The sequence below is a fragment of the Rhinoraja longicauda genome, chromosome 15 (genome assembly GCF_053455715.1).
Source record: "Rhinoraja longicauda isolate Sanriku21f chromosome 15, sRhiLon1.1, whole genome shotgun sequence".
NCBI lineage: Eukaryota > Metazoa > Chordata > Chondrichthyes > Rajiformes > Arhynchobatidae > Rhinoraja > Rhinoraja longicauda.
Genome location: NC_135967.1, coordinates 41594510 through 41622371, shown reverse-complemented (window position 1 = coordinate 41622371; position 27862 = coordinate 41594510). Strand labels below are relative to the sequence as shown.

Below are 27862 nucleotides of genomic sequence, written 5' to 3'. Positions count from 1 at the left end.
AAGAACTTGAGGACACAGGTTTAAGGTGCAAGGTGAAAGATTTAGCAGGAATCTGAGCGGGGCACCTTTTCATACTGAGGGTGGTGGTATATGCATTAGCTGACATTTGGGGTCGAGACACTTCTGTGGTTTATTGTTCCCCACAGTTTCCTGTTGGCAATAGCATGGGTTCATTATGCGGCCTCCATTTCTCAACAATCTACATCTTGTTGATCTTTAGCTGGTCTACTTGCCCACTAACTACAGGACTGTTATATAATCACAACCGTACATATTATACACGGCCGTACCTAGTGATTGTAGGAACGAACTGCAGATGCTGGTTTAAACCGAAGATAGACACAAAATGCTGGAGTAACTCAACGGGACGGGCAGGATCTCTGGAGAGAAGAAATAGGTGACGTTTCGGATCAGCGCATTTGGACAGCAGTAACAGGATCTTTCCAAGTCAGCACGGGTTTGCAAAGGGGGAATCATGCTTGACAAATGTTCTGGAATTTTTTGAGGATGTAACAAGTAAAATGGACAAGGGAGAGCCAGTGGATGTAGTGTACCTGGACTTGCAGAAAGCGTTTGATAAGGTCCAACACAGGAGATTAGTGGGCAAAATTAGAGCACATGGTGTTGGGGGGAGGCTATTGACATGGAGAGAAAATTGGTTGGCAGACAAGAAACAAAGAGTAGGGATTAATGGGTCTCTTTCAGAATGGCAGGCAGTGACTAATGAGGTGCCGCAAGGCTCGGTGCTGGGACCGCAGCTATTTACAATATGCAGTAATGATTTAGATGAAGGAATTACAAGTAACATTAGCAAATTTGTAGATGACACAAAGCTGGGTGGCAGTGCGAACTGTGAAGAGGATGCTATGAGGATGCAGGGTGACTTGGACAGTTTGGGTGAGTGGGCAGATGCATGGCAGATGCAGGATAAATGGGAGGTTATCCACTTTGGTGGTAAGAACGGGAATGCAGATTATTATCTGAATTGTGTCAGGTTAGGAAAAGGGGAAGTACAACGAGACCTGGGTGTCCTAGTTGCTGAAAGTAAGCATGCAGGTACAACAAGCAGTGTAGAAAGCTAAGGGCATGTTGACCTTCATAACGAGAGGAGTTGAGTATAAGAGCAAAGAGGTTCTTCTGCAGTTGTACAGGGCCCTGGTGAGACCGCACCTGGAGTATTGTGTGCAGTTTTGGTCTCCTAATTTGAGGAAGGACATTCTTGCTGTTGTGGGAGTGCAGCATAGATTGGATCATCTCTGTGAAAAATGCCCTCTTTACCAACATTCCCAACATTGTAAATTCTGCGTTCTGAAGTAGTACATCAATTGGTCGTATTAGATCTTTGCATCTTGTGATTGTATTACTTCCAACTTGTGGTTCGTCAAATTGTAACCCACTCCTCATTTGTGGTTTCCGTTGCATTGCATTGCAAGCGTCGCCAATCCGATTATTTCTTTCATGCACGGACGCAGTCAATTATTGAGTCTGCTGCTTCACCTCAAATCTATCATCGTCATTACAATTGTACCCGGAAAGGTTGCCAGATAGTGATTCAACGATCTGTCTGCTTGCATTACCTCCAGCTGGCAGACCAGAGGCATTCGAGTGCTGTGCACTCAGATTCAGACCCGCAACCAGTGGCTTTCATTTAATGCCGTTCATTCAGTCGACCAAAGAAAAATACATGAAAGGGCAGCACAGCGGCGAAGAGCTAGAGCTGCTGCCTTACAGCGCCAGTGACCCAGGTTCGATCCCGACTACGGGTGCTGTCTTATTATTTATTCTATGAATAATAAAATTCGACACATTATTGCCACATTAATAAAATATAGTTTAGTTTTATTATTGTCACATGTACCAAGGTACAGTGAAAAGTTTATTTATTGCGTGCTATCCAGTCTTCGAAAAGGTTGTACATTATTATAATCAAGCCGTCCACAGTGTACAGATACAGGATGAAAGGTATAACGTTTAGTGGAAGATAAAGTCCTGTAAAAGTCCGATTAAAGATAGTTCGAAGGTCTCCAATGAGGTCGGGACTGCTCTCTGGTTGGTGGGGGGATGATTTAGTTGCCTGCTAAAAGCTGGTAAGAAACTGTCCCTGGACATTAAAGAAACAGTTAGACAGATACACGGATAGGACAGGTTTTGAGGTGATATGGACCAAACGTGGGAGGTGGGACTAGTGTAGCTGGGACATGTTGGCCGGTGTGGGCAAGTTGGGCCTGTTTTCACGCTGAATCACTCTATGCCTCTATAATAAATTACTGTTCAAAAGCCCACAGGACATTTGTAGGCAGGGATGAACAAGGTGATTGATGAGGGCCACTCCTCTGACACAGACCACTTGGGATATATTTTTAAACGTTTTCTACAGAAATATATTTAGAAACATAGAAACATGGAAAATAGGTGCATGGAAGAGGGCATTTGGCCCTTTGAGCCAGCACCACCATTCATTGTGATCATGGCTGATCATCCACAATCAGTATCCTGTGCCCACCTTCTCCCCATACCCCTTGATTCCACTAGCCCCTAGAGCTCCCACCACCCTTTGTGTAAAAAAGGTTAGCCTTCAGGTTCCCATTAAATCATTCCTCCCTCACCTTAAACCTATGCCCTCTGGTTCTCAATTCCTTTTTTACTCAATCTATTCTGATCTATCTTGATTAGTACGGGTGTCAGAGGTTTTGGGGAGAAGGCAGGAGAATGGGGTTAGGAGGGAGAGTGATTCATTCAGCCATGATTGAATGGCGGAGTTGGTTTGATGAGCCGAATGGCCTAATTCTCCGATCACTTATGATCTTATGATCTCGTGATCTAATTAATAATGAAGTAATCGATGTGTGGTGGCGCAGCGGTAGAGTTGTGGCCTTACAACGCCAAAGATCCGGGTTCGATCCTGACTACGGGTGCTTGTCTGTACGAAGTTTGTACGATCTCCCCGTGACCTGTGTGGGTTTTCTCCGGGTGCTCCAATTTTCTCCCACACTCCAAAGACGTACAGGTTTGTAGGTTAATTTGCTTTGGTAAAATAGTAAATTGTCCCTAGTGTGTAGGATAATGTTAATGTGCGGGGATCGATGGTCAGCACGGGATCAGTGGGCAGAAGGGCTTGTTTCCGCGCTGTATCTCTAAACTAAACTATCTCTGAGCTAATCTGAGCTAAACCTGAGCCAATTCATAAACAACATATAAGTAATCCCCTTTAGGCATACAGAGTTATGAAGGCTCAACTCAAGGGCTCCCCGACACATGAGCAAGCTGCCATAATATTGTCAGCTACTGAAGTTTTAGTTTCAGTTTAAGAGACACTCGGAGAACGCGCAAACTGGATCAGACTTCACCGGTTTCATCTTGCACTAAACGTTATTCACATTATCACCTTCATCATGTATCTATACACTGTGAATGGCTCGATTGTAAACATGCATCGTCTTTCCGCTGACTGGTTAGCTTCTGCTATTGAGGGCGTGCAGCGTAGGTTTACTAGATTAATTCCCGGAATGGCGGGACTGTCATATGTTGAAAGACTGGAGTGACTAGGCTTGTATACACTGGAATTTAGAAGGATGAGAGGAGATCTTATCGAAACGTATAAGATTATTAACGGGTTGGACACGTTAGAGGCAGGAAACATGTTCCCAATGTTGGGGGAGTCCAGAACAAGTGGCCACAGTTTAAGAATAAGGGCCATTTAGGCCATTTAGAACTGAGATGAGGAAAACCTTTTTCAGTCAGAGAGTTGTGAATCTGAGGAATTCTATGCCTCAGAAGGCAGTGGAGGCCAATTCTCTGAATGCATTCAAGAGAGAGTTGGATAGAGCTCTTAAGGATAGCAGAGTCAGGGGGTATGGGGAGAAGGCAGGAACTGGGTACTGATTGAGAATGATCAGCCATGATCACAATGAATGGCGGTGCTGGCTCGAAGGGCCGAATAGCCTCCTCCTGCACCTATTGTCTATTGTCTATTGTTCTGTTTATTTAGCTCCGAGTAAGTCAGGAAACGGGGTACTGATTGTGGATGATCAGCCGTGATCACAGTGAATGGTGGTGCTGGCACGATTGGCTACTCCTGCACCTATTGTCCATTGTCTATTGAGTTCATGTTTCTGAACTTTTCGTATTCATATTTCCTGTGTTAGTTTTTCCTGGTCTGAGTGGGCTTTCTCCAGTCAGATTGGTTGTAAAGAAATAGTCATTAGCCCTGCTTCCACTTGACGTAAGTCTTTCGTAGAAGGCAATGCGTTCAATTATATCTTTATGGATCGATAGGATCAATCTTTATAGGATGTACAATATCATGAGAGGAATAGATCGGGTAGATGCACAGTCTCTCTTGTCCAGAGATGATGAATCGAGGACCAGAGGACATAGGTTTAAGGTTAGAGGCAGGAAACATGTTCCCAATGTTGGGGGAGTCCAGAACAAGGGGCCACAGTTTAAGAATAAGGGGTAGGCCATTTAGAACGGAGATGAGGAAGAACTTTTTCAGTCAGAGAGTGGTGAAGGTGTGGAATTCTCTGCCTCAGAAGGCAGTGGAGGCCAGTTCGTTGGATGCTTTCAAGAGAGAGCTGGATAGAGCTCTTAAGGATAGCGGAGTGAGGGGGTATGGGGAGAAGGCAGGAACGGGGTACTGATTGAGAGTGATCAGCCATGATCGCATTGAATGGCGATGCTGGCTCGAAGGGCTGAATGGCCTACTCCTGCACCTATTGTCTATAGACAACATACATATTGTTTATTGTTTACACACAGTCGGAGACATTTTCTTTAGTTTGAGATTAATTTCAAATGTTTTCTACAGAAATTTATTTTAGTTTAGGGATACAGCATCTAAACAGGCCATTTGGCTTGCTTGGGCCGAATGGCCTCCTCCTGCACCTATTGTCTATTGTCTATTGTATCTCTAAACTAAAATAAAGCCACCAAGGTGGACAAAAAGGGTGAGGGTAGTTTTCGTTAATTTAGTTTATTTTAGTTTAGTTTACTGTTACGTGTGCCAAGGTTAGTTTATTTACGTAAAATTGGGGAATTGAATGTCCATACAGTTGGGTTTAGTTTAGTTTAGTTTAGTTTAGTTTAGAAATATAGGATGGAAACAGGTCCTTTGGCCTACCGAGTCTGCACCCACCAGCGATCCCCACACATTAACACTATCCTACACACATTAGGGACAATTTACATTCATACCAACCCAATTGACCTTCAAACCTGTAGGTCATTGGAGTGTGGGAGGAAACCGAAGATCTCAGAGAAAACCCACGCAGGTCACGGGGAGAACGTACAAACTCCATGCAGACAGCACTCGAAGTTGGGATCGATCGCGGGTCTCTGGCGCTGTAAGGCGGTAGCTCTATCGCCAGGGCACTGTGCCGCCCAAGGTTGGAAGCTACCTAAGTGGAATATGAGATGCTGTGTCTCCAGTTTGCACGTCAACAATTTAATGTGAAGTGGCACCTTGTCTTTTACTTAGGGATTACGTGCTTGAACGGCAGAGCATAATTCAAAAACACGTACATTAAACGTACACACGACTGAACCGTCAGCAGTAAACTTGAGCGCACTTGTTCCAAAAATGCCACCGTGTAAATCAAGCTTTGCTGTTAAAAGAACAGCCGCATTATTTCAAAAACGCATAAATCAAACGCACTAAAATGCGAGGCGCCTGTGTTTAGCTTCTGCTATCAACCATTTCCAAAGTTCAGCGGTTTATTGCCAGTGCAGAAGAGGATAACCTCCTTATTGTGATAAACTGGGCAGTTTTAAGATCAGTAGTGTCCTCAGACAGTGAACTTGATGTATCATAAAGGCCAGACTCTGAAATACATCAAAAACAAGGTATAAATGTCCCACATGGGGATCCCCCATAGTTTCCCCCTTGTAAATATATTTTAAATTTCAGTTACATGGAAACATAGAAAATCGGTGTAGGAGTTGGCCATTCATCCCTTCGAGCCAGCACCGCCATTCAATATGATCATGGCTGATCATTCAAAATCAGTACCCCCTTCCTGCTTTTTCCCCATGTCCCTTGATTCTGTTAGCCCTAAGAGCTATATCTAACTCTCTCTTGAAAACATCCAGTGAAGAGGAAGGAGGTTCTGCAACGTGAGTTTAGAGAGTTAGGAAGAAGACTGAAAAGCAGGACTTCTAGGGTGGTTGTCTCTGGATTGCTTCCTGTAACTCGTGCCGGTGAGGGCAGGAACGGGGAGATAGGGAATCTGAATGTGTGGTTGGGGGGGGCTGGTGCAGGGAGCAGGGATTTAGATTTATAGACCACTAGGATCTCTTCTGGGGTAGGGGTGACCTGTACAAAAGGGACGGGTTACACCTTAACTGGAGGGGGACCAGTGTTCTGGCAGGCAGGTTTGCTAGTGCTACACGTGTGGGTTTAAACTAAATAGTTGGGGGGAGGGGTTGACAAATTGGGAATATAAAGATGGAGTTAAAGGTGAAGTGAGTACAGGAAAAGTTACAAAAGACTCCCGAATTAATGGGAAGGAAAGTTCAAGAAGGGATAAGAGAGTAAGGTCAGGGGCAATGTTAAAGTGTAAGAGAGGAGGTGAATACCGAAGTTAAAGTGTTGTAGATGAATGTGCGAAGTAAAAGAAATAAAGTGGATGAGCTCGAGGCTCAGTTAGACATTGGCAAGTATGATGTTGTGGGAATTACAGAGACATGGCTGCAAGAGGACCAGGGCTGGGAGCTGAATATTCAAACATATCCAAAAGACAGACAGGTGGGCAGAGGGGGTGGGGTAGCTCCATTGGTAAGAAATGAAATTCAGTCCCTTGCGAGGGGTGACATAGAATCATAGAGTCAGTATGGATAGAACTGAGGAATTGTAAGGGTAAAAAGGGAGTTATCTACAGTCCCAAACAATGACCTGGATATAGGGTGCAAGTTTAAATCAAGAGTTAAAATTGGCATGTAGCAAAGGTAATGCTACGGTGGTTATGGGAGATTTCAACATGCAGGTAGACTGGGAAAATCAGGTTGGTACTGGACGCCAAGAAAGGGAGTTTGTGGAGTGCCTCCGAGATGGATTCTTAGAGCAGCTTGTACTGGAGCCTACCAGGGAAAAGGCAATTGTGGATTTAGTGTTGTGTAATGAACTGGATTTCATAAGGGAACTCAAGGTAAAAGAGCCATTAGGAGGTAGTGGTCATAATATGATAAGTTTTAATCTACAATTTGAGAGGGAGAAGGGAAAATTGGAAGTGCCAGTATTGCAGTTGAGCAAAAGGGGACTATGGAGGAATTAGGGAGGAGCTGGCCAAAGTTGACTGGGAAGAGACCGTAGCAGGGATAACAGTGGAACAGCAATTAAAAGTATTTCTGGGAATAATACAGAAGGTGCAGGATCAGTTCATTCCAAAGAGGAAGAAAGATTCTAAGGGGGTAAGAGGCAACTGTGGCTGACAAGGGAAGTCAAGGACAGTATAAAAATAAAAGAGAAGAAGTGTAACATAGCAAAGATGAGCGGGAAGCCAGAGGATTGGGAAACTTTTAAAGAACAACAGAAGATAACTAAAAAGGCAATATGGTGAGAAAAGATGAGGTACGAAGGTAAGCTAGCCAATAATATAAAGGAGGATAGTAAAAGCTTCTTTAGGTACGTGAAGAGGAAAATAATAGTTATGACAATGTGGGTCCCTTGAAGACAGAAGCAGGTGAATTTATTATGGGGAACAAGGAAATGGCAGACGAGTTGAACTGGTACTTTGGATCTGTCTTCACCAAGGAAGATACAAACAATCTCCCAGATGTTCTAGTGGCCAGAGATCCTAGGGTGATGGAGGAACTGAAGGAATTTCACATTAGGCAGAAAATGGTGTTGGTAGACCGATGGGACTGAAGGTTGATAAATCCCCAGGGCCTGATGGTCTGCATCCCAGGGTACTTAAGGAGGTGGTTCTAGAAATCATGGATGCATTGGTGATCATTTTCCAATGTACTTTAGATTCAGGATCAGTTCCTGTGGATTGGAGAGAAGCTAATGTCATCCCACTTTTTAAGAAAGGAGGGAGAGAGAAAACGGGAAATTATAGACCAGTTAGCCTGACATCGGTGGTGGGGAAGATGCTGGAGTCAATTATAAAAGTTGACATAGCGACACATTTGGATAGCAGTAACAGGATCGTTCGGAGTCAGCATGGAGTTACGAAGGGGAAATAATGCTTGACTAATCTTCTGGAATTTTTTGAGGATGTAACTAGGAAAATGGACAAGGGAGAGCCAGTAGATGTAGTGTACGTGGACTTTCAGAAAGCCTTTGATAAGGTCCCACATAGGAGATTAGCAGGCAAAATTAGAGCACATGGTATTGGGGGTAGGGTACTGATATGGATAGAAAATTGGTTGGCAGACAGGAAACAAAGAGAAGGAATTAACGGGTCCCTTTCAGAATGGCAGGCAGTGACTAATGGGGTGCTGCAAGGCTTGGTGCTGGGACCGCAGCTATTTACAATATACATTAATGATTTAGATGAAGGGATTAAAAGTAACATAAGCAAATTTGCAGATGACACGAAACAGGGTGGCAGTGTGAACTCTGAGGAGGATGCTAGGAGGATGCAGGGTGACTTGGACAGGTTGCGTGAGTGGGCGGATGCATGGCAGATGCAGTTTAATGTGGATAAGTGTGAGGTTATCCACTTTGGTGGTCAGAATAGGAAGGCAGATTATTATGTGAATGGTGTCAAGTTAGGAAAAGGGGAAGTACAACGAGATCTGGGTGTCCTTGTTCATCAATCACTTAAAGTTAGCATGCAGGTACAGCAGGCAGTGAAGAAAGCTAATGGCATGTTGGCCTTCATAACAAGAGGAGTTGAGTATAGGAGCAGAGAGGACCTTCAGCAGTTCGGACCCTGGTGATACTGCACCTGGAGTATTGTGTGCAGTTTTGGTCTCCAAATTTGAGGAAGGACATTCTTGCTATTGAGGGAATGCAGCATAGGTTCACTAGGTTAATTCCCAGGGTAGCAGGACTGTCATATGTTGAAAGACTGGAGCGACTAGGCTTGTATACACTGGAATTTAGAAGGATCAGAGGGGATCTTATTGAAACATATGAGATTATTAAGGGATTGGACACGCTAGAGGCAGGAAACATGTTCCCGATGTTGGGGGAGTCCAGAACCAGGGACAGGGCATTTAGAACGGAGATGAGGAAAAACTTTTTCACCCAGAGAGTTGTGAATCTGTGGAATTCTCTGCCTCAGAAGGCAGTGGAGGCCGATTCTCTGGATGCTTTCAAGAGAGAGCTAGATAGAGTTCTTAAAGATAGTGGAGTCAAGGGGTATGGGGAGAAGGCAGGAACGGGGTACTGATTGTGGATGATGAGCCATGATCACAGTGAATGGCGATGCGGGCTCGAAAGGCCGAATGGCCTCCTCCTGCACCCATTGTCTATTGTCTATAATTGGCCTCCGCTGCCTTCTGTGGCAGAGAATTCCACAAATTCACAACTCTCTGGGTGAAGAAGTTTTTCCTCATCTCAGTTCTAAATGGCCTACCCCTTATTCTTAAACTGTGACCCTGGTTCTGGACTCCCCCAACATTGGGAACATTTTTTCCTGCACCTAGCCTGTCCATAAGGATTCTATATGTTTCTATAAGATCCCCTCTCATTCTTCTAAATTCCGGTGAATACAAGCCCAGTCGACCCATTCTTTTATCATATGCCAGTCCCGCCATCCCGGGAATTAATCTTGTGAACCTACGCTGCACTCCCTCAATAGCAATAGTGTCCTTCCTCAAATTTTGGTGACCAAAACTGCACACAATATTCCAGATGTGGTCTCACCAGGGCCCTGTACAACTGCAGTAGGATCTCCTTGCTCCTATACTCAAATCCTCTTGCTATGAAGGCCAACATGCCATTTGCTTCCTTCGTTTCCTGCTGTACCTGCATGCTTACTTTCAGTGACTGATGTACAAGGACACTCAAGTCTCGTTGCATCTCCCCTTTTCCTAATCTGACACCATTCAGATAATAATCTGCCTCCTTGTTCTTTCCACCAAAGTGGATAACCTCACATCTAGCAACATTATACTGCATCTGCCATGAATCTGCCTACTCACCCAACCTATCCAGGTCACCCTGCAGCCTCATAGCATCCTCCTCGCAACTCATACTGCCACCCAGCTTTGTGCCATCCGCAAACTTGGAGATGTTACATTTAATTCCCTCATCTAAATTTTTCATATATTTTGTAAATAACTGGGGTCCCAGCACCGAGCCTTGCGGCACCCCACTAGTCACTGCCTGCCATTCTGAAAAGGACCCGTTTATACCTACTCTTTGCTTCCTGTCTGCCACCCAGTTCTCTATCTATGTCAATACCCTTCCCCCATGTTCCCATGCTCACTTTCAGAAATATCTGTCGTTGAAATTCTCATGAATTTCTTATCAGTGATTACTTTACAAGCTGGTACGTGAAGTGCCCACTGAAATGTTTGCTGTCCACCAGTTTCATGAGCCGCATGCTTGAAAGGCTTTATCATGTTCACTTTGTCAACCCTCGAACCACAGGAAGAGCAAAAATGCTGAGATGGAGGAGATTGGGTGGAGACAAAAAGTTAACGCGCCGACTGGGAGGAGTGAGTCGATGGGCGGCGCGGTGGCGCAGCGGTAGAGTTGCTGCCTTACAGCGCCGGAGACCTGGGTTTGACCCTGACTACGGTTGCTGTCTGTACGGAGTTTGTACTTTCTCCCCGTGATCTGTGTGAATTTTCTCCGGGTGCTCCGGTTTTTCCCCCACTCTCCAAAGACGTACAGGTTTGCAGGCTAATTGGCTTTGGTAAAATTGTAAATTGTCCCTGCTGCATGCTGGATAGTGCTTGTGTACAGGATGGCTGGTCGTCGCAGGCTCGGTGGGCCGAAGGGCCAGTTTCCGCTCTGTATCTCTAAACTAAAATAATGTAGAAGGTAGACACAAAATGCCGGAGTAACTCAGTGGGTCAGGCAGCATCGCTAGAGAAAAGGACTAGGTGATGTTTTGGGGCGGTACCCTTCTTCAGACTGAAAGATAGAGAAGGCAGGAAGATAGAGAAGTATAGAATGCAATAAAACCAAGTTCAAGAACTTTGCCAAGAGAGTGGAAGGGCATAATTTCTCTCGTCGGGCACCTCGGATCCTACCAAACTGGAGTGAAAGGAGACTCTAGGGAGGGGATGAGGAGGAATTTCTTTGGTCAGAGGATGGTAAACCTGTGGAATTCCTTGTGGAGGCCAAGCCGTTGGGTATTTTTAAGGCGTAGATTGACAGATTCTTGATTAGTCAGCGTGTCAGGGGTTATGGGGAGAAGGCAGGAGAATGGGGTGAGAGGGAAAGATAGATCAGCCATGATTGAACGGCGGAGTAGTCTTGATGGCCGAATTCTATTCCTATGACTAAAGAACTTATGAAAACAAATCATGTTGAATCCTGAGGGATTATCCAAGAAGATGTCCTTTTACGGCTCGATAATCAGAGGACATAGGTTTAAGGTGAGGGGAGAAAGATTTAATGGGAACCCGAGGGGTCATTTTTTTAATGCAGAGGGTGGTGGGTGTATGGAAGGAGCTGCAGGAGGAGGTAGTTGAGCAAGTACTATCGCAATGTTTAAGAAACATTTAGATAGGTGCATAAATAGGATAGTTTTAGAGGGATATAGGTCAAAAGCAGATAAGTGGGACCAGTTTAGATGGGGCATGTTGGTCGGAGTGGGCAAGTTGGGCCGAAGGGCCTGTTTCCATGCTGTATGACACTATGACCCTATGACTCTTTGGCTGTTGAGGTCACAGCTACCCAGTTAAGTGCTCACATCTGTGAGATCTTGCAACTGATCAATAGAGTAACACGTTAAAACTGGCAGAGAATGATGTTGCACAGTACAAACTTATACCACCGTTCTGGAAAGGCCACAATTGAAGATGACTGTGTTTCTTGGACATTTATAACACCACTGTGCGGGTGTCAGGGGCTGTGGGGAGAGGGCAGGAGAATGGGGTTGAGAGGAAAAGATAGATCAGCCATGATTGAATGGCAGAATAGACTTGAAAAATCCTCCTCATGACCTACAAAGCCCTCCATAACCTGGCCCCATCCTACCTGACTGACCTCCTCCATAGACACACTCCCACCTGCACCCTCCGCTCTGCTGCTGCCAACCTCCTGTCCCCCCCCATCCGGACCAAACTCAGATCCTGGGGGGACAGGGCTTTCTCCATCGCTGCTCCCACCCTCTGGAACTCACTACCCCAAACCGTCAGAGACTCCTCCTCACTCACCACATTCAAAACATCACTGAAGTCTCACCTGTTCAGCACTGCCTTCAACCACTGACCGTCACCTCACCTTCTGTCTCCTTTTTCTGTTCGTTTACTTATTTATCTATTTATTTTCTTCTCTATGTTCTAGTAATCCCTGTAAAGCGTCTTTGAGTGTTTGAAAAGCGCTATATAAATGTAATGCATTATTATTATTATTATTATTAAATGGCCTAATTCTGCTCATAGAACTTATGAACCTATGAACCACTACAATGTCACAAATCTGTTTTTCTATGGAAGAAGATTCACATAAAAAAAACATCTGATAAAAAATGTGAAATTAATGCGTCGTGGCTGTTTTACTTTGTTCTTTAAACAACTGCCATTTGAGGTAATTAAAACTCTGTTTTCTATCTGACAGATGCTCCAGTTCAGTTTACACATACCGTGTCTTCAAGACACCGACAGATTCATGGACTGTTGAAGTAAGAGAAAATTTACTTTTTAAACAAACGTCGGCAGCACTGTTTCCATTCAGTTTGGAGAGCTGGTCTCTCACTCTCACTCTCACTCTGTGTGTGTGTGTGGGTGTGTGTGTGTGCGTGTGCGTGTGTGTGTGACAATGCTAAATGTCGTTACTTGTAAGATTTTTGCAAAGCATGACTGGCTAACCCTTGTGGGGAGTAGGCAGGAACGGGGTACTGATTGAGGATGATCAGCCATGATCTCATTGAATGGAGCTAGCTCGAAGGGCCGAATGGCCTACTCCGGCACCTATTTTCTATGTTTCAACGTAAGAACAGAGTGAGGCTGCTTTCTGCAGACCTGGTAGTTCTTGTCCGGGAGAGTGAAAGGCTTGGATAGAGTGGACGTGGAGAGGATGTTTCCACTAGTGGAAGAGTCCAGGGCCAAAGGTCACAGCCTCAGAATTAAAGGACGTTCCTTTCGGAAGGAGAAGGAGAGGAATTTCTTTAGTCAGAGGGTGGTGAATCTGTGGAATTCATTGCCACAGAAGGCTGTGAAGGCCAAGTTAGTGGATATTTTTAAGGCAGAGATAGATAGATTCTTGATTAGTACGGGTGTCACGGGTTATGGGGAGAAGGCAGGAGAATGGGGTTCGGAGGGAGAGATAGATCAGCCATTATTGAATGGCGGAGTAGACTTGATGGACGGAATGGCCTAATTCTGCTCCTATCACTGACGACTTTACAACCTCCTCTCACTGCCAGCAGCAAAGTTTCAATTATAGGAATGTATTTCAATCATTGGTAAACCACTGTGAACCAAAAATTACTTTTCGAATACTGGTGGAGTGGACTTGATGGGCCGAATGGCCTAATTCTACTCCTATCACCTATGAACATGAACTTATAAAGTGTGGTTACTTGCATGGTTTTTGCAGAGCCCTTGTGATTAGATCAGAGTGAGACTGTTTTCTGCAGACCTGGTATTTCTTGTCCGGGACATAATTGGCCTGTTGGATTTGACAAGCAAATATTTTGTCCGTGCATTAAAGGCTAAAGATGACCTAACAAGGGTGCTTAAGGTTTAGACTTTAGTCTTTAGAAATACAACGTGGAAACAGGCCCTTCGGCACACCGGGTCCGTGCCGACCAGCGATCACCCCGTACACAAGCACTATCCTACACACGAGGGACAATTTACAATTTTACCAAAGCCAATTAACCTACAACCTGCGCGTTTTTGGAGTGTGGCAGGAAACTGGAGCTCCCGGAGAAAACCCACGTGGTCACAGGGAGAACGTGCAAATTCCGTACAGACAGCACCCTTGGTCAGGATTGAACCCGGGCCTCTGGCGCTGTGAGGCAGCAACTCTACCGCTGCACCACCGTGCCGCTTGGAATTATTTACACAAATGCATCTTGATCTTCCTCCTAACTGCGGCCCCACCCAACATGGCTTGGCCCAATAGCAATGAAATGATCCAAGATGATACTTTATCAATATTAGAATGGTCTAATTGACCATGATCTCATATCATTTTGTTTGACCCTGATAATATAAAGCAATAAAATTAAATTATGAACGTAAAGATAGACTAAGATTCAGAGCTTATGGTTTGAAGTTTACCTTCAGCAACTTTGCAATTCATTACTGAGCTAAACATATATCCACTGGCTTAATTCTTACTCAAATTTATCTCTTTAATTCATGCCGTGAATTCGCTGTTTCTATTAATCAGTCCTATTTATCTTCCCATTATAATGCGGCTTATTTAAATTCTGTGAGTAGATGGGGTAAAGGGCAGAATCATTTAATATGCTTCTGGAGAGCCGAGGGACAGTGGGGATTTTCAACTCAATAAATAAAGATGCGAAATAACTTGTTGGTGGAAGTTATTGCGTGTTGAGCTTCCACTGCATATAACGCCGGGGAAGTCTGTAGACAATAGACAATAGACAATAGACAATAGACAATAGACAATAGGTGCAGGAGTAGGCCTTCGAGCCAGCACCGCCATTCAATGTGATCATGGCTGATCATTCACAATCAGTACCCCGTTCCTGCCTTCTCCCCATACCCCCTGACTCCGCTATCCTTAAGAGCTCTTAGGAACTGTACCATTGCAGTAGATGATATTAAAACAACAAATACAGGTTACTTACTTCATCTGGTTTTTGCCGATATTTATGTTCCACATGAAACTAACTTCCACCCTCAACATGAACGTCAATTTTCATTCTCTTTAAACTATTCCCCAAAATATTTACGTAAAATACCAAGTGCTGGAGTAACTCAGCGGGTCAGGCAGCCTCTGTTTGTTTTACTCAAGGTTCCAGCATCTGCCGTTCCTTGCACTTTGTGTTCCACTCTAGATTCCAGCATCTGTAGTTCTTTGTGTCTCCAAAATACTTTCTTAACTGTACCTTAAATGTTTCTCTTTTTTTTTCAGTTCAATCATGTGTTGGTGGGTTTTACATTCCAACTGCCCCCTGGGTACATTTTTCCCGATCCACCTTTGGACTGAATCTTATTGATCATGTAGTATGAAGAGGAAAATAACTGCAGACGCTTGATTAAATCGAAGGTGTCACAAAATGCTGGAGTAACTCAGCGGGTCAGGCAGCATCTCAGGAGAGAAGGAATTGGTGACGTTTCGGGTCGAGACCCTTCTGAAGGAATGGGTGACGTTTCGGGTCACCCATTCCTTCTCTCCTGAGATGCTGCCTAACCCGCTGAGTTACTCCAGCATTTTGTGATGCCTTCGATGTAGTATGAAGATATCTTTGGAGGCGAATGTAGGCGAATAAAAAAATATTACTGACTATCTTACCCTTGTTACTTTCATTTTGGGTATTCATTTTGGGTATCAACTCTCATGCAGAACCCGATCTTAACATCAGAAGAAGGGCCCCAACCCAAAATGTCATCTCTCCATTTCACTGATGATTTCCTCCTCTTTACTCAAGGTTGCGCCATCTGCAGTCTCTTATGTCTCAATCTGATCATACTGCAGCTGTTTTCTTCTGAGAAAGACGAGCTGCTTAGTCATTTCTGGTGATAATAATCACATAGTTGACCTGCGTGGGTTTTCTCCGAGATCTTCGGTTTCCTCCCACACTCCAAAGACGTACAGGTATGTAGGTTAATTGGCTGGGTAAATGTAAATATTGTCCCTAGTGGGTGTAGGATAGTGTTAATGTACGGGGATCGCTGGGCGGCACGGACTTGGTGGGCCGAAAAGGCCTGTTTCCGGCTGTATATATATGATATGATATGATATGATATGATATGATAGTTCTGGATTCAATCTTTTTTTAGCAGCCTCTCGGTAGCACTGTACTTGAGGTTTAGTTTTAGAGACATAGCGCTGAACCAGGGCCTTCGGTCCACCGAGTCCGTGCCGTGTAACGATTACCCGCACACTAGTTCTACCCTACACAATAGGGGCAAAGTACAGAAGCCAATCATCCTGCAAACCTGCATGTCTTTGGAATGTGGGAGGAAACTGGAGCACCCGAAAGAAACCCACACGGTCACGGGGACAATGTGCAAACTCCATACAGACAGCACCCATAGTCAGGATCGAACCAGCGTCTCTTTCGCTATAAGGCATCAACTCTGCAGCTGTGCCACTGTGCCACCCCTATGCCACTGTGCCACCCTTCATTCTAAACATGCAATGTTTTTCCATTCAAATTTCTCATGTAACTTTCATTTAGAGTCATGGAGTGATACAGAGTGGAAACAGGCCCTTCAGCCCAACTTGGCCACCACTGCCAACATGTCACAGCTACACTAGTCCCACCTGCCCGCGTTTGGCCCATATCCCTCCAAACCTGTCCTATCCATGTGGAGCAACATCGTAGAGTAGGAGGGCAGGAGAAATCACAGAGGGGGAGCAGTGAGAGAGCTCCCTATCCATGTCCTATCCATGTACCTGTCTAACTGTTTGTTAAATGTTGGGATAGTCCCAGCCTCAACTACCTCCTCTGGCAGCTCGATCCATCCACCCACCACCCTTTGTGTGAAAAAGTTACCCCTCAGATTCCTCTTAAATCTTTTCCCCTTCACCTTAAACCCATTTAATTTGATCGCAGTCTTGAACTGTGGTCTAGCATTATAAGACCCTTGATGCAAACATTTAAAATCTTGTGATAACTAACCAGGGTTGTTGTATGATTCTGCTTCCCTTTGGTGAAGTTCGCATCATTCAAGTCCGTTCAAAACAAGTTGGGTTTATTGTCATATGAGCAATCACAGTGAGTTACAGGTACAATGAAAATCTAGCGTGCATCAGTATCACAGGCACGTGAACTTGGACAACCTACAAAAACACAAATTACACATAAATAAATTACACCCCGGGCATGGGGGACTACCGTGAGGGAGGGGGGAGGGTGGGAAGAACAAAGGGGGACCTGGCGCGGGGGGGGAGTTTGTAAGTTTGTAAGCGCCCTTTATGTGGCGATTATTTGCATACACATCTTGGGTATGCAAGCAAAGAATTTCACTGCGACAATAAAGTATTCAATTCAATTCAATTCTGCAAGACTGTAAAAAGATAAAAAAGGCTGCAAAAAAAAATTAGATATTAGTGCAAAGCACAATTGGAAAACAAGTACAAGGTAGTGCAAGGGATGATTCATAACGTTCTGTTGCTGAGGCAGGGCTAAGATTGTGCAGGTCGGTTCAAGAACCTGATGGTATCCCACATTACCCGGACCGCGCGTTGTGGGATTTCAGGCTTTCTACTTTCTGTCCAACGGTGGGTGAGGCCACATTTAGAGTACTGTGTTCAGTATTGGGCACCATGCTATAGAAACATAGAAACATAGAATGCCCCTTCGAACCAGCACCGCCATTCATTGTGATCATGGCTGATCATCCACAACCAGTAACCTGTGCCTGCCTTCTCCCTGTATCCCTTGATTCCACTAGCTCCTGGAGCTCTATCTAACTCTCTTTTCAATTCATCCAGTGAATTAGCCTCCACTGCCCTCTGTGGCAGAGAATTCCACAAATTCACAACTCTCTGGGTGAAAAAGTTTTTTCTCACCTCAGTTTCAAATGGCCTCCCCTTTATTCTTAGACTGAATAGGAAAGATGTTGTCAAGCTGGAAAGGGTGCAGAGATGTTGTCAGGACTCGAGGGTCAGAGCCATAGGGGGAGGCTGCTTACAACCCAGAGGCATGAATATTGACTTCTCCAATTTCAAATTACCCATGCATTGTTTGTATCATTTTTTTGTATCCGCTCATTATCACCTTTTCCACAGCCGACAATGGACCATTGTGGACTCCAGCTTTTCTTTATCATCATTGCTGGCTTTGATTTGTGCTTTTCATAACTATCATTCATCTGTTCTCTGTACCTTTTTTGATTAGTACACTTGTCAGAGGTTATGGGGAGAAGGCAGGAGAATGGGGTTAGGAGGCAAAGATAGATCAGCCATGATAGAATTGCGGAGTAGACTTGATTGGCCGAATGGCCTAATTCTGCTACTATTCCTTATGACCTTATGACCTTATGACCATTTCATTCCTCCAGTTTCCCTTTCCCTTGACTCTCAGTCTGAAGAAGGGTCCCGACCTGAAACGTTACCTATTCCTTTTCCTCAGAGGTGCTGCCTGACCCGTTGAATCACTCCAGCATTTTGTGTCTACCCATCATCTTATTCCTTTTTAGTTCCAGTTAACTGTGGAATCTTTTATCTCGCTCCGTGACCCTGCAACTGCAGGATTAGCCGCAAGTAATTTTTATTTCACCAGCCCATTTCTGCTCCGCCTTTCCGATCATTGTCAGCTTATTATTGATCCTGGATCATCACAATGTTAACGTAACTCTGTGAATAACATGGGGATTGTTGCTTGTCTTTTATTTTGTGTGCGAGCTAACAATTTTTAACTTGCAGGGAATTTCCAATCATTTCCAATCAGTGTTCAAGATGAAGCAAAAATGGAAGTAAAAACAGGAAGTGTGAGAAGGATTACATTTTTATCCTGACTGTTTCAATTTCAAGTCAAGTCAAGTCAAATTTATTTGTCACATACACATACTCGATGTGCAGTGAAATGAAAGTGGCAATGCCTGCGGGTTGTGCACAAAAAGAATTACAGTTACAGCATATAAATAAAGTTAATAAGTTACTAAACATAGCACAAAAAGTGTCGACAAAAATTTAGTCTCTGGGGTTATCAAAGTTGACAGTCCTGATGGCCTGTGGGAACAAGACTCCTACATTGTTTTCACTTCCTTCTTTAACTTAACAAAATATATTTTTTTGCTAATTTGTAATAGTGGTCAACATTTCCAGCAGCACAGCCGCAAAACGGTAGAGATACTGCCTTACAGTGGCAGGGATTCGGGTTGGATCCTGACCACGGGTGCTGTCTGTATGGGGTGTGCAAGTTTTCCCTCTGACCGCATGGGTTTTCTCCGGGTGCTCCGGTTTTCTCCCACACTCCAAAGACGTGCAGGTTTGTAGGTTAATTGGCTTCTCCAAATTGTCCCTAGTGCGTAGGATTAAAAAAAACTCGGTGGGCCCAAGCACCTGTTTTAGACAATAGACAATAGACAATGGACAATAGACAATAGACAATAGGTGCAGGAGTAGGCCATTCGACCCTTCGAGCCAGCACCGCCATAAAATAAACTAATATCATTATTCTTGGAAGTATCTGTACATACATCTACATGTGCTCTATTTGTTCTAAAGCTTTTGTATCTTTTCCAAATGTATCGAAGAAATTGTACATGAAAAGAATATTCGACGTCAACTTTTCTCCTCGAAATGGGTGTCATTATCTCCATGAATTGTGGAATTGCATGAAATAATACAATACTATACAATACAATATATCTTTATTGTCATTGTACAGGGTACAACGAGATTGGGAATGCGCCTCCCTTACGATGCAATAAATCAATTAGCTAGTCAGTATTCATTTAAACAACCCAATGAAACAAATTAGAACAGTTTTAAAACAGAATAAAGTGCAAGTAGGTCTGTGCCGGTTCACTGTGCGATGTGACCATCCGGCTCAGCAGGACCGGTTCGTAGCAGCTATGGCCCTGGGGATGAAGCTGTTCCTGAGTCTGGAGGTGCGGGCGTAGAAGGCCTTGTATCGTCTGCCCGATTGTAGAAGTTCGAACAGACTGTTGAAGGGGTGTGAAGAGTCTTTGTGGATGCTGGTGGCTTTTCTGAGGCATCGTGTGTTGTAGATGCCGTCTAAGGCTGGTAGCTGTGTTCCGATAGTCTTCTGAGCTCTATGGACTACCCGCTGAAGAGCTTTCCTCTCTGCCTCCGTGCAGCTGAAACCATTATGAATGTGGTCTGAGCAGGAGATTGACACGTTGTAGGATGCGACTAATGAAGTAAGGCCATCATTGGCCATCAACGATATTTGGTAGAATAACCATTAGGCCAAAATTTTGTGAGATGTAAAATATGGCTCGTATTAATGTTGCAGTTTTGGAGAGATGAGGAATATAGCTGGGTCTAATCTGAGCTTGGCTTACTTCGAGGAAGCCATAGCTTTAGAATAAAAGGATGCACCTGTAGAAATAGATGAGGAGGAATTTCTTGATGAGAATTTCTGCAGAGATTCTTTCCGTAGAAATGAGGGTGGTGAATCTGTGGAATTCATTGCCACAGAAGGCAATGGATATTTTTAAGGCAGAGATAGATAGATTCTTGATTATAAGAGTGTCATGGATTATGAGGAGAAGGCAGGAGAATGGAGTTGAGAGGGAAATATAGATCAGCCATGATTGAATGGCAGAGTAGACTGGATGGGCTAAATGGCCGAATTCTGCTCTGACAACTAATGAACCAATGAACTTTACTTGTTACTAAATTCTCCTTTTCTTTCTTTTCTCATGTATTCATAGACAGCGGCTGGAGTCAATAAGAGATTGTTTCGGAAGGTGAAGAATTTAATTGCTGCCTACCAAAAGGAAGACCAAGGTTTAGCAATACCCTTATTGTACCCATTGTACAAGCAGAAAGGTATCAAATATCCTTCGCTAAACTGAATTCTTGGCTGAACTGATTGAAAATAATATTATTCTTATCCATCCAAATGCATTTTTCATACAAGTGTGTCTTGATTGATTGATTGATTGAATGATGCAACATGCAACCAGGCTCTTCAGACCATCAAGTCCATGCTGACCATTGATCGCCCATTCACACTAGGTCCAAGTTATCCCACATTCGCATCCACACCTTACACCTACGGGCAATGTATGGTCCCTGCCTCAACCACGTCTTGTGGCAGCTCTTTGCTATTGAGGGCGTGCAGCGTAGGTTTACTAGGTTAATTCCCGGAATGGCGGGACCATCATATGTTGAAAGACTGGAGCGACTAGGCTTGTATACACTGGAATTTAGAAGGATGAGAGGAGATCTTATCGAAACGTATAAGATTCTTAAGGGGTTAGAGGCAGGAAACATGTTCCCAATGTTGGGGGAGTCCAGAACAAGGGGGCACAGTTTAAGAATAAGGGGTAGGCTATTTAGAACTGAGATGAGGAAAAACTTTTTCAGTCAGAGAGTTGTGAATCTGTGGAATTCTCTGCCTCAGAAAGCAGTGGAGGCCAATTCTCTGAATGCATTCAAGAGAGAGCTGGATAGAGCTCTTAAGGATAGTGGAGTCAGGGGGTATGGGGAGAAGGCAGGAACGGGGTACTGATTGAGAATGATCAGCCATGATCTCATTGAATGGCGGTGCTGGCTCGAAGGGCCGAATGGCCTCCTCCTGCACCTATTGTCTATTGTCTATTGTTCCATATACTCATCATCATTTATTACTCCTATTATTCTAGATGTCTGGTGTTCAGTGTTCATTTTTTTTAATGTTGAATGATTCTTGGGGCTGATGATATTTCACATGTTGCAGTCGAGCTGCAAATGCAAGCTGTTGTGGTAATTGCTATTGGCTTTGCTAGTGATCGTTCTGTGCGATAGCTGCTCTTTGCAACTTTCTCAGTGGATGCAACTGCATGGTGACCAAGAATGCTAATATGAGCTAAGTTCAATCTCTTTCATCTTAATAAAATATATCAAAATAATCTTTATCCGGAATAAAAATTGTAGATAAAGCAAGAACGTTGCAAAAATTCTTCCGACATTCTCGGAGGCTATCCATACATTGACTAGTGTGGTATCGTAGTGTTCACAGAATATCATTAGGCTTGCAGCGTAGGTTTACTAGGTTAATTCCCGGAATGGCGGGACTGTCATATGTTGAAAGACTGGAGCGACTAGGTTTGTATACAGTGGAATTTAGAAGGATGAGAGGGGATCTTATCGAAACGTATAAAATTATTAAGGGGTTGGACACGTTAGAGGCAGGAAACATGTTCCCAATGTTGGGGGAGTCCAGAACCAGGGGCCACAGTTTAAGAATAAGGGGTAGGCCACTTAGAACAGAGATGAGGAAAAACTTTTTTAGTCAGAGAGTTGTGAATCTGTGGAATTCTCTGCCTCAGAGGGCAATGGAGGTCAATTCTCTGAATACATTCAAGAGAGAGCTAGATAGAGCTCTTAAGGATAGCGGAGTCAGGGGGTATGGGGAGAAGGCAGTAACGGGGTACTGATTGAGAATGATCAGCCATGATCACATTGAATGGCGGTGCTGGCTCGAAGGGCCGAATGGCCTTCTCCTGCACCTATTTTCTATTGTCCATTGTCTATTACTCCCGGCTCCTTTGCCACTCGCGGTGGATGTAATGCTGAGACTCTATAAGGCCGCATTTGGAATAGTGTGAGCAATTTTGCACACCATATCTGAGGAAGGATGTGCTGGCTCCGATGAGGGTCCAGACGAGGTTTACAAGAATGATCCCAGGAACGAGTAGGTTAACCTATGAATGAGCGTTTGTCAGCACTGTGCCTGCACTCGCTGGAGTTTTAGAAGAATGAGTGGGGACCTCATTGAAACGTACAGAATAGTGAAAGGCTTGGATAGAGTGGATGTGGAGAGGTTGTTTCCACTAGTGGGAGAGTCTAAGACCAGAGGTCATAGTCTCAGAATTAAAGGGCGTTCTTTTAGGAAGGAGAGGAGGAGGAATTTCTTTAGTCAGAGGGTGGTGAATCTGTGGAATTATTTGCCACAGAAGGCTGTGGAGGCCAAGTCAATGGATATATTTAAGGCAGAGATAGATGGATTCTTGATTAGTACAGGTATCAGAGGTTATGGGGAGAAGGCAGGAGAATGGGGTTAGGAGGGAGAGATAGATCAGCCATGATTCAATGGCCTAATTCTGCTATCACTTAAGATCTTATGATCATGTGACCCTCCCTGGGGTGATATCCCTTCCTTCGTTTGAGGGGCGTCTCTACCGGACGCTGCCCCTCAATGTCCAGCCGCAGAAGGACCCTAGAGACTGTGGTCCTCCCCCACAGAGCCTTGGCGTTGGCTGCACCGAGCTTCAGTGCGTCCCTCAGCACGTACTCCTGCAGTCCACAGCAGGCCAGTCGGCAACATTCCCCCACGGACATCTCGCTCTGCTGGGAGCTCAACAGGTTTTGGGAAGACCAAAGAGCGTCTTTCACCGAGTTGATGATCTTCCATCAGCACTCGATGTCCGTCTCCAAATTCTCCCTGGGAACAGTCCATAAATCAGAGAGTCCTCTGTTATAGAGCTGTTCCTTGCATCCTTCCCCAGACTCTCTTCACAAATCCACACTCTGCGAAGAGGTGGGAAACCGTCTCCTCTCCAAAGCAGCCGTCCCGAGGGCAGTGTGCGCTGGTAGTGAGGTTCCGACGGTGCAGGAAGGATCTGATCGCCCATCTTTTCTTTTCTCTTTCATGATCCAGCTTAGAAAATGTGGCCAGAGGCACAATTCAGATGAAGCATTGACCAGATACATCGCATACTTTCTGCTTGAGAACACATATTTGAACTAGACTAAGCTTCTGCAGAAATATTGGACAGTTTATGGACTAACCTGATGGTAATTTAAGAATACTGTACAATTTTGTTTGCTGACATTGTTATTATCCTCATTTCCGCAGGCACTGTAAAAGAGGAAGATTATCAAATGATGAAGAGTGCAGAATGATGCCTGTGTTTTCAAAATATCAACCTGAATTTTGACTGAATTTATCAGTAGTGTTTTATGTATAAGTACATTACAACAGTCAATTTGCACACATCTTTGCTGATCATTGACTGTCATACCCACTATTCATCAATATCATTTTCAGTGTTTTTTAAATTTCAGAGTACCAGGTGCTTAATATGCAATTAGTCCTTTCCAAACTAAGTTTGAAGAATATATTCCGTCCTCTATCAGTATACTTTACGAAAAAAAAGGAATCTTAATTTTTCACTTATTTATTTATTTTTGCTTCAAACTTGTTTTTTGAGAAGGGACATCTATACGTTCTATATTGTTTCAAGGCCAGCTGCCGTGAAGAGCTGTCGTATATGGCCCAAAATGGAACAATGAAGTTCTTACTTGCAGCAGCCCAATAGATAAGCAAACACAGTACTCTGTAGTTTGGTAGTAAACACCAAAATTCAGGATTTTATTTTCAAAGGCGTATTTTTTAAAATAAAAACAAGAACCCTGTTTCACTTTCCACATGTGCTACTGAATGTTTGTAGCATTTTCTGTTTTATATGTGAATAAACCTTTTGGTACAGTCCAAATATCTGTGAATAGTAATGAACAGTGTACAAAAAACTTTCTCTGAATAGATGGCACCTTGAATTTATTCCTTGATTTCTTGGTGAATTGGATTCTAATGACATTCCTCCAATGTACTCCTGTACTGCCAAGACTGAGTAACCAGTCAACTTCTCTCAATAACAATAATGTAGGTGCAAATGGCCAATTTAATGAAATGTTCCTGATCCCATCACAAGAGAGCATGAGTTAGTTTTCAATGACATTCAGCAGAGTTCGAGGGCCTGAGCTACAGGGAGAGGTTGAGCAGGCTAGGGCTCTATTCCTTGGAGTGCAGGAGGATGAGGAGCAATCTTATAGAGGTGTACAAAATAGATTGGGTAGCCTGCTGCCCAGAGTAGGTGAATCAAGAACCAGAGGACATAGTAGGAACCTGAGGGGTAACTTTTTCATGCAAAGGGTTGTAGGTAAATGGAATGAGCTGCCAGAGGAGTGTAGTTGAGGCAGGTACTATCGCAATGTTTAAGAAACATTTAGGCAGGAACATGGATAGGATAGGTTTGGAGAGATATGGGCCAAATGCAGGCAGGTGGGACTACTGTAGATGGAACATGTGAGCAAGTTAGGCCAAAGGACCTGTTTCCACACTGTAAGACTCCATGAATTTATGACTCTAGTTCTTATGTGGTCACTCAGTGATTTACTTGAATCATCGGTGATCGCTCAAAGCCGAGTATGATTGTTCTCCGCGGTGGGTCCACTCGGTGGGTCTTGAGATGGCGGAAGAGGCCAATACTGGAGCCACAGACATTATGTCTCTCCGCGAGGAGACTGGTGCACGGACAGCCTTTGACAGAGACAGACCCGGGTCCAACGGCATGGACTCCACCACGGTTGGGAGTCTCTCCCGGCTGCAGCTTTCATCCGCCCTCTCGGCCGTCCACTTGAGCTCCACTTGTTGACCAGGCTCCATCCTCTGCCGTTGAGGTCTTTTTCTTGGGGGGGCTCTTTGTTCGGTAATGTCTCCATTGACATGCCCACCATGGGTGACCCTGTCTGGAGCACAGCTCCAGACTGTTTAGCTCTCAGGATCTCAGGCACACCCAAGCATCTCCACCATGACAAGATGGTGACCATTCGAGACGTTTAATTGAATACATAGATACATAGATGCTCAATGCAAGATGGCGCCCAACCCAGGCAACTCTTTGTGTAGCTAGAAGTGGATCTGCAATCACACAATTACAACCGCTCCTTACTGTTAAACCTCTACCGATACAGCAACATATCCCTTTATCATGTATCTCTACACGGTGGACGGTTCGATTGTACTCATGTATTGTCTTTCCGCTGACTGGTTAGCACGCAACAAAAGCTTTTCACTGTACCTCGGTACCCACAACAATAAACTGAACTCAAAGATAGCGAAGATAGATACAAAAAGCTGGGGTATCTCAGAGGGACAGGCAGCATCTCTAGAGAGAAGGAATGGGAGACGTTTCAGGTCGAGACCCTTCTTCAGACAAAGTAACATTTCATTATGAGCCGAAGCTATCAACAACATCAAGCTTCTAGATTTTCACAATGACTCTCCCTTGAATATCATTGAGAAATATTAGAGATTAGAATAAATTAGTGCAAGTATTTATGATCAAGAAAAAATTCTACCAGTACTCCCTTCTAGTACTTACGACAATCAAAGAAAGGGTATCTTGTCAATTAACATGTAAAGAGTCCTGAAATATGATAATGCATAGGAAGCTGACACTTATGATAACTGCTACAGTGATTTTTTAAAGAATATTTGTTTCTATGAAACACACTTGATACATTTCCTGATTTTCTTTGAAGTCTAAAATTTTGGTTGTTTAAAATGTGTGTGATTCACCAATAATCGTGTTCTCTTTCTTTTGTAATCGTGACAGCCTTTCATCCAAAGTGTGAAGTTTGATGATACAGTGTTTTTTGTTTGATTAATGCATTGAAATTATTTGGTTGAACATTAGAGGTTTGGCAAGATTTTGCTTTTGCATTTTTCATCTCAGGCAGGTCAGTTGTTGTTCCGAAAAAGTGTTAAAAAAAACACAAAGTTAGTTGTAAAGTTAAAAGAAAAATGAATGAATGAATGATACTTTATCGTCACATGTGATAAGTCAAAGTGAAATTCTTTGTTTTGCATACCCAAGCTATGCAGAGAGTTGCCATGTAAAGGGCACTGTCAGAGTTACAAAGTATCCCATTTTAACACAAACCATCACATAAAATCACACGAGGAATTGATATATTTTTTCGTGTAATAATTATTTTGGATTTTCCGGAAATCTCCAGAAAGAACTCTTGAAGTCCAGTTCTATGGATGCTAGAAGCCGCTGTTGAAGTAAAATGTTGACATATTTTTGCAGATCTTTAACTACTTAGAGTGACCTGAATGTGATCAACCATTCTTGCATCCATCCAGCAGCTATTGAATAATAATTCTGACTAGGTACGGGTGTCAGGGGTTATGTGGAGAAGGCAGGAGAATGGGGCTCAGAGGGAAAGATCAGCCATGATTGAATGGCAGAGCAGACTTGATGGGCCAAATAGCCTAATTATGCTCCTATCACTTAAGAACTTATGAAGTTAGGTGCTCTGGCTGATTTTAAAGGTGTCATTTGCCAGCATGGGATATTCAGATGAATTTTAACGGACTAACAAAGCAAGTCTCGAAACGCTGGAGTAACTCAGCAGGTCGGGCAGCATCCCTGGAGTACGTGGATAGGTGAGGTTTCGGGTTGGGACCCTTCTCCAGGAACACACCAACCTCTGACATGATGGAGAACAAAGAACAACAAAACCAGCCTGAATCTTTCTGGCTTATATTGATACTTTATTATCACATGTGACATGTCAGAATGAAATCTTTCCTTCTGCCTACCATACACAAGGTATGCAAAGAGTCACTATGTATAGGGCACCAACAAAGTTACAAAGTATTAATTACAGTCCTCAATGGTCCCTCTTTGTTCTCTCAGTGCCCCAACCATGCTAGCCCCCCCTTGTATATATGGGTATGCATAGAGCCTGTACATACTCAAAGACTTTGCCTTTATTGCCATTGCCTTTGTCTTTTGTACTAAACCAATAGTGTGCAACACAGTTGTACAACCTTCATAGTTAAAACAAGTAAGGAAATACATTCTGTCAGACAGGTACTAAATGTTTATTTTTATATCATAGATTTCATTAAGTAATGTTAAGTGTTCTTTGAATTTCTCCACGTGAAACAAAATAAAAGTATTTTCAACCTAAACTGCTGCTGCTTTCTTTACCTTCCGCGCATATGACATTATTCCAATAAGCAAACGAGCAAAAATACTGCAGTTGTCGGAAATTTAAAATAAAAACAGAATACACTGGAGATGCAGGGATGGTCAGGCAGTATGTGTGGATCTTATCGAGGTGTTTAAAATCGCGAGAGGATTAGACGTACTGTCTCTTATCCTGAGCGGGGGAATT

The 27862-nt window shown here is 43.8% G+C and overlaps 1 protein-coding gene across 1 annotated transcript in view; it reads left to right on the top strand.

The window, feature by feature from the left end:
- LOC144600429 (SH2 domain-containing protein 1A-like) overlaps positions 1-27626 on the top strand; it is a 39537-nt gene extending 11911 nt beyond the window's left edge. The window contains exons 2-4 of the mRNA XM_078412019.1: positions 12683-12746; positions 20617-20734; positions 23748-27626. Of these exons, the coding sequence (XP_078268145.1) occupies positions 12683-12746; positions 20617-20734; positions 23748-23794 (229 nt within the window). The 3' untranslated portion in view covers positions 23795-27626. The remainder of the gene's footprint in view (positions 1-12682; positions 12747-20616; positions 20735-23747) is intronic.
- The last annotated feature ends 236 nt before the right edge of the window (positions 27627-27862 follow it).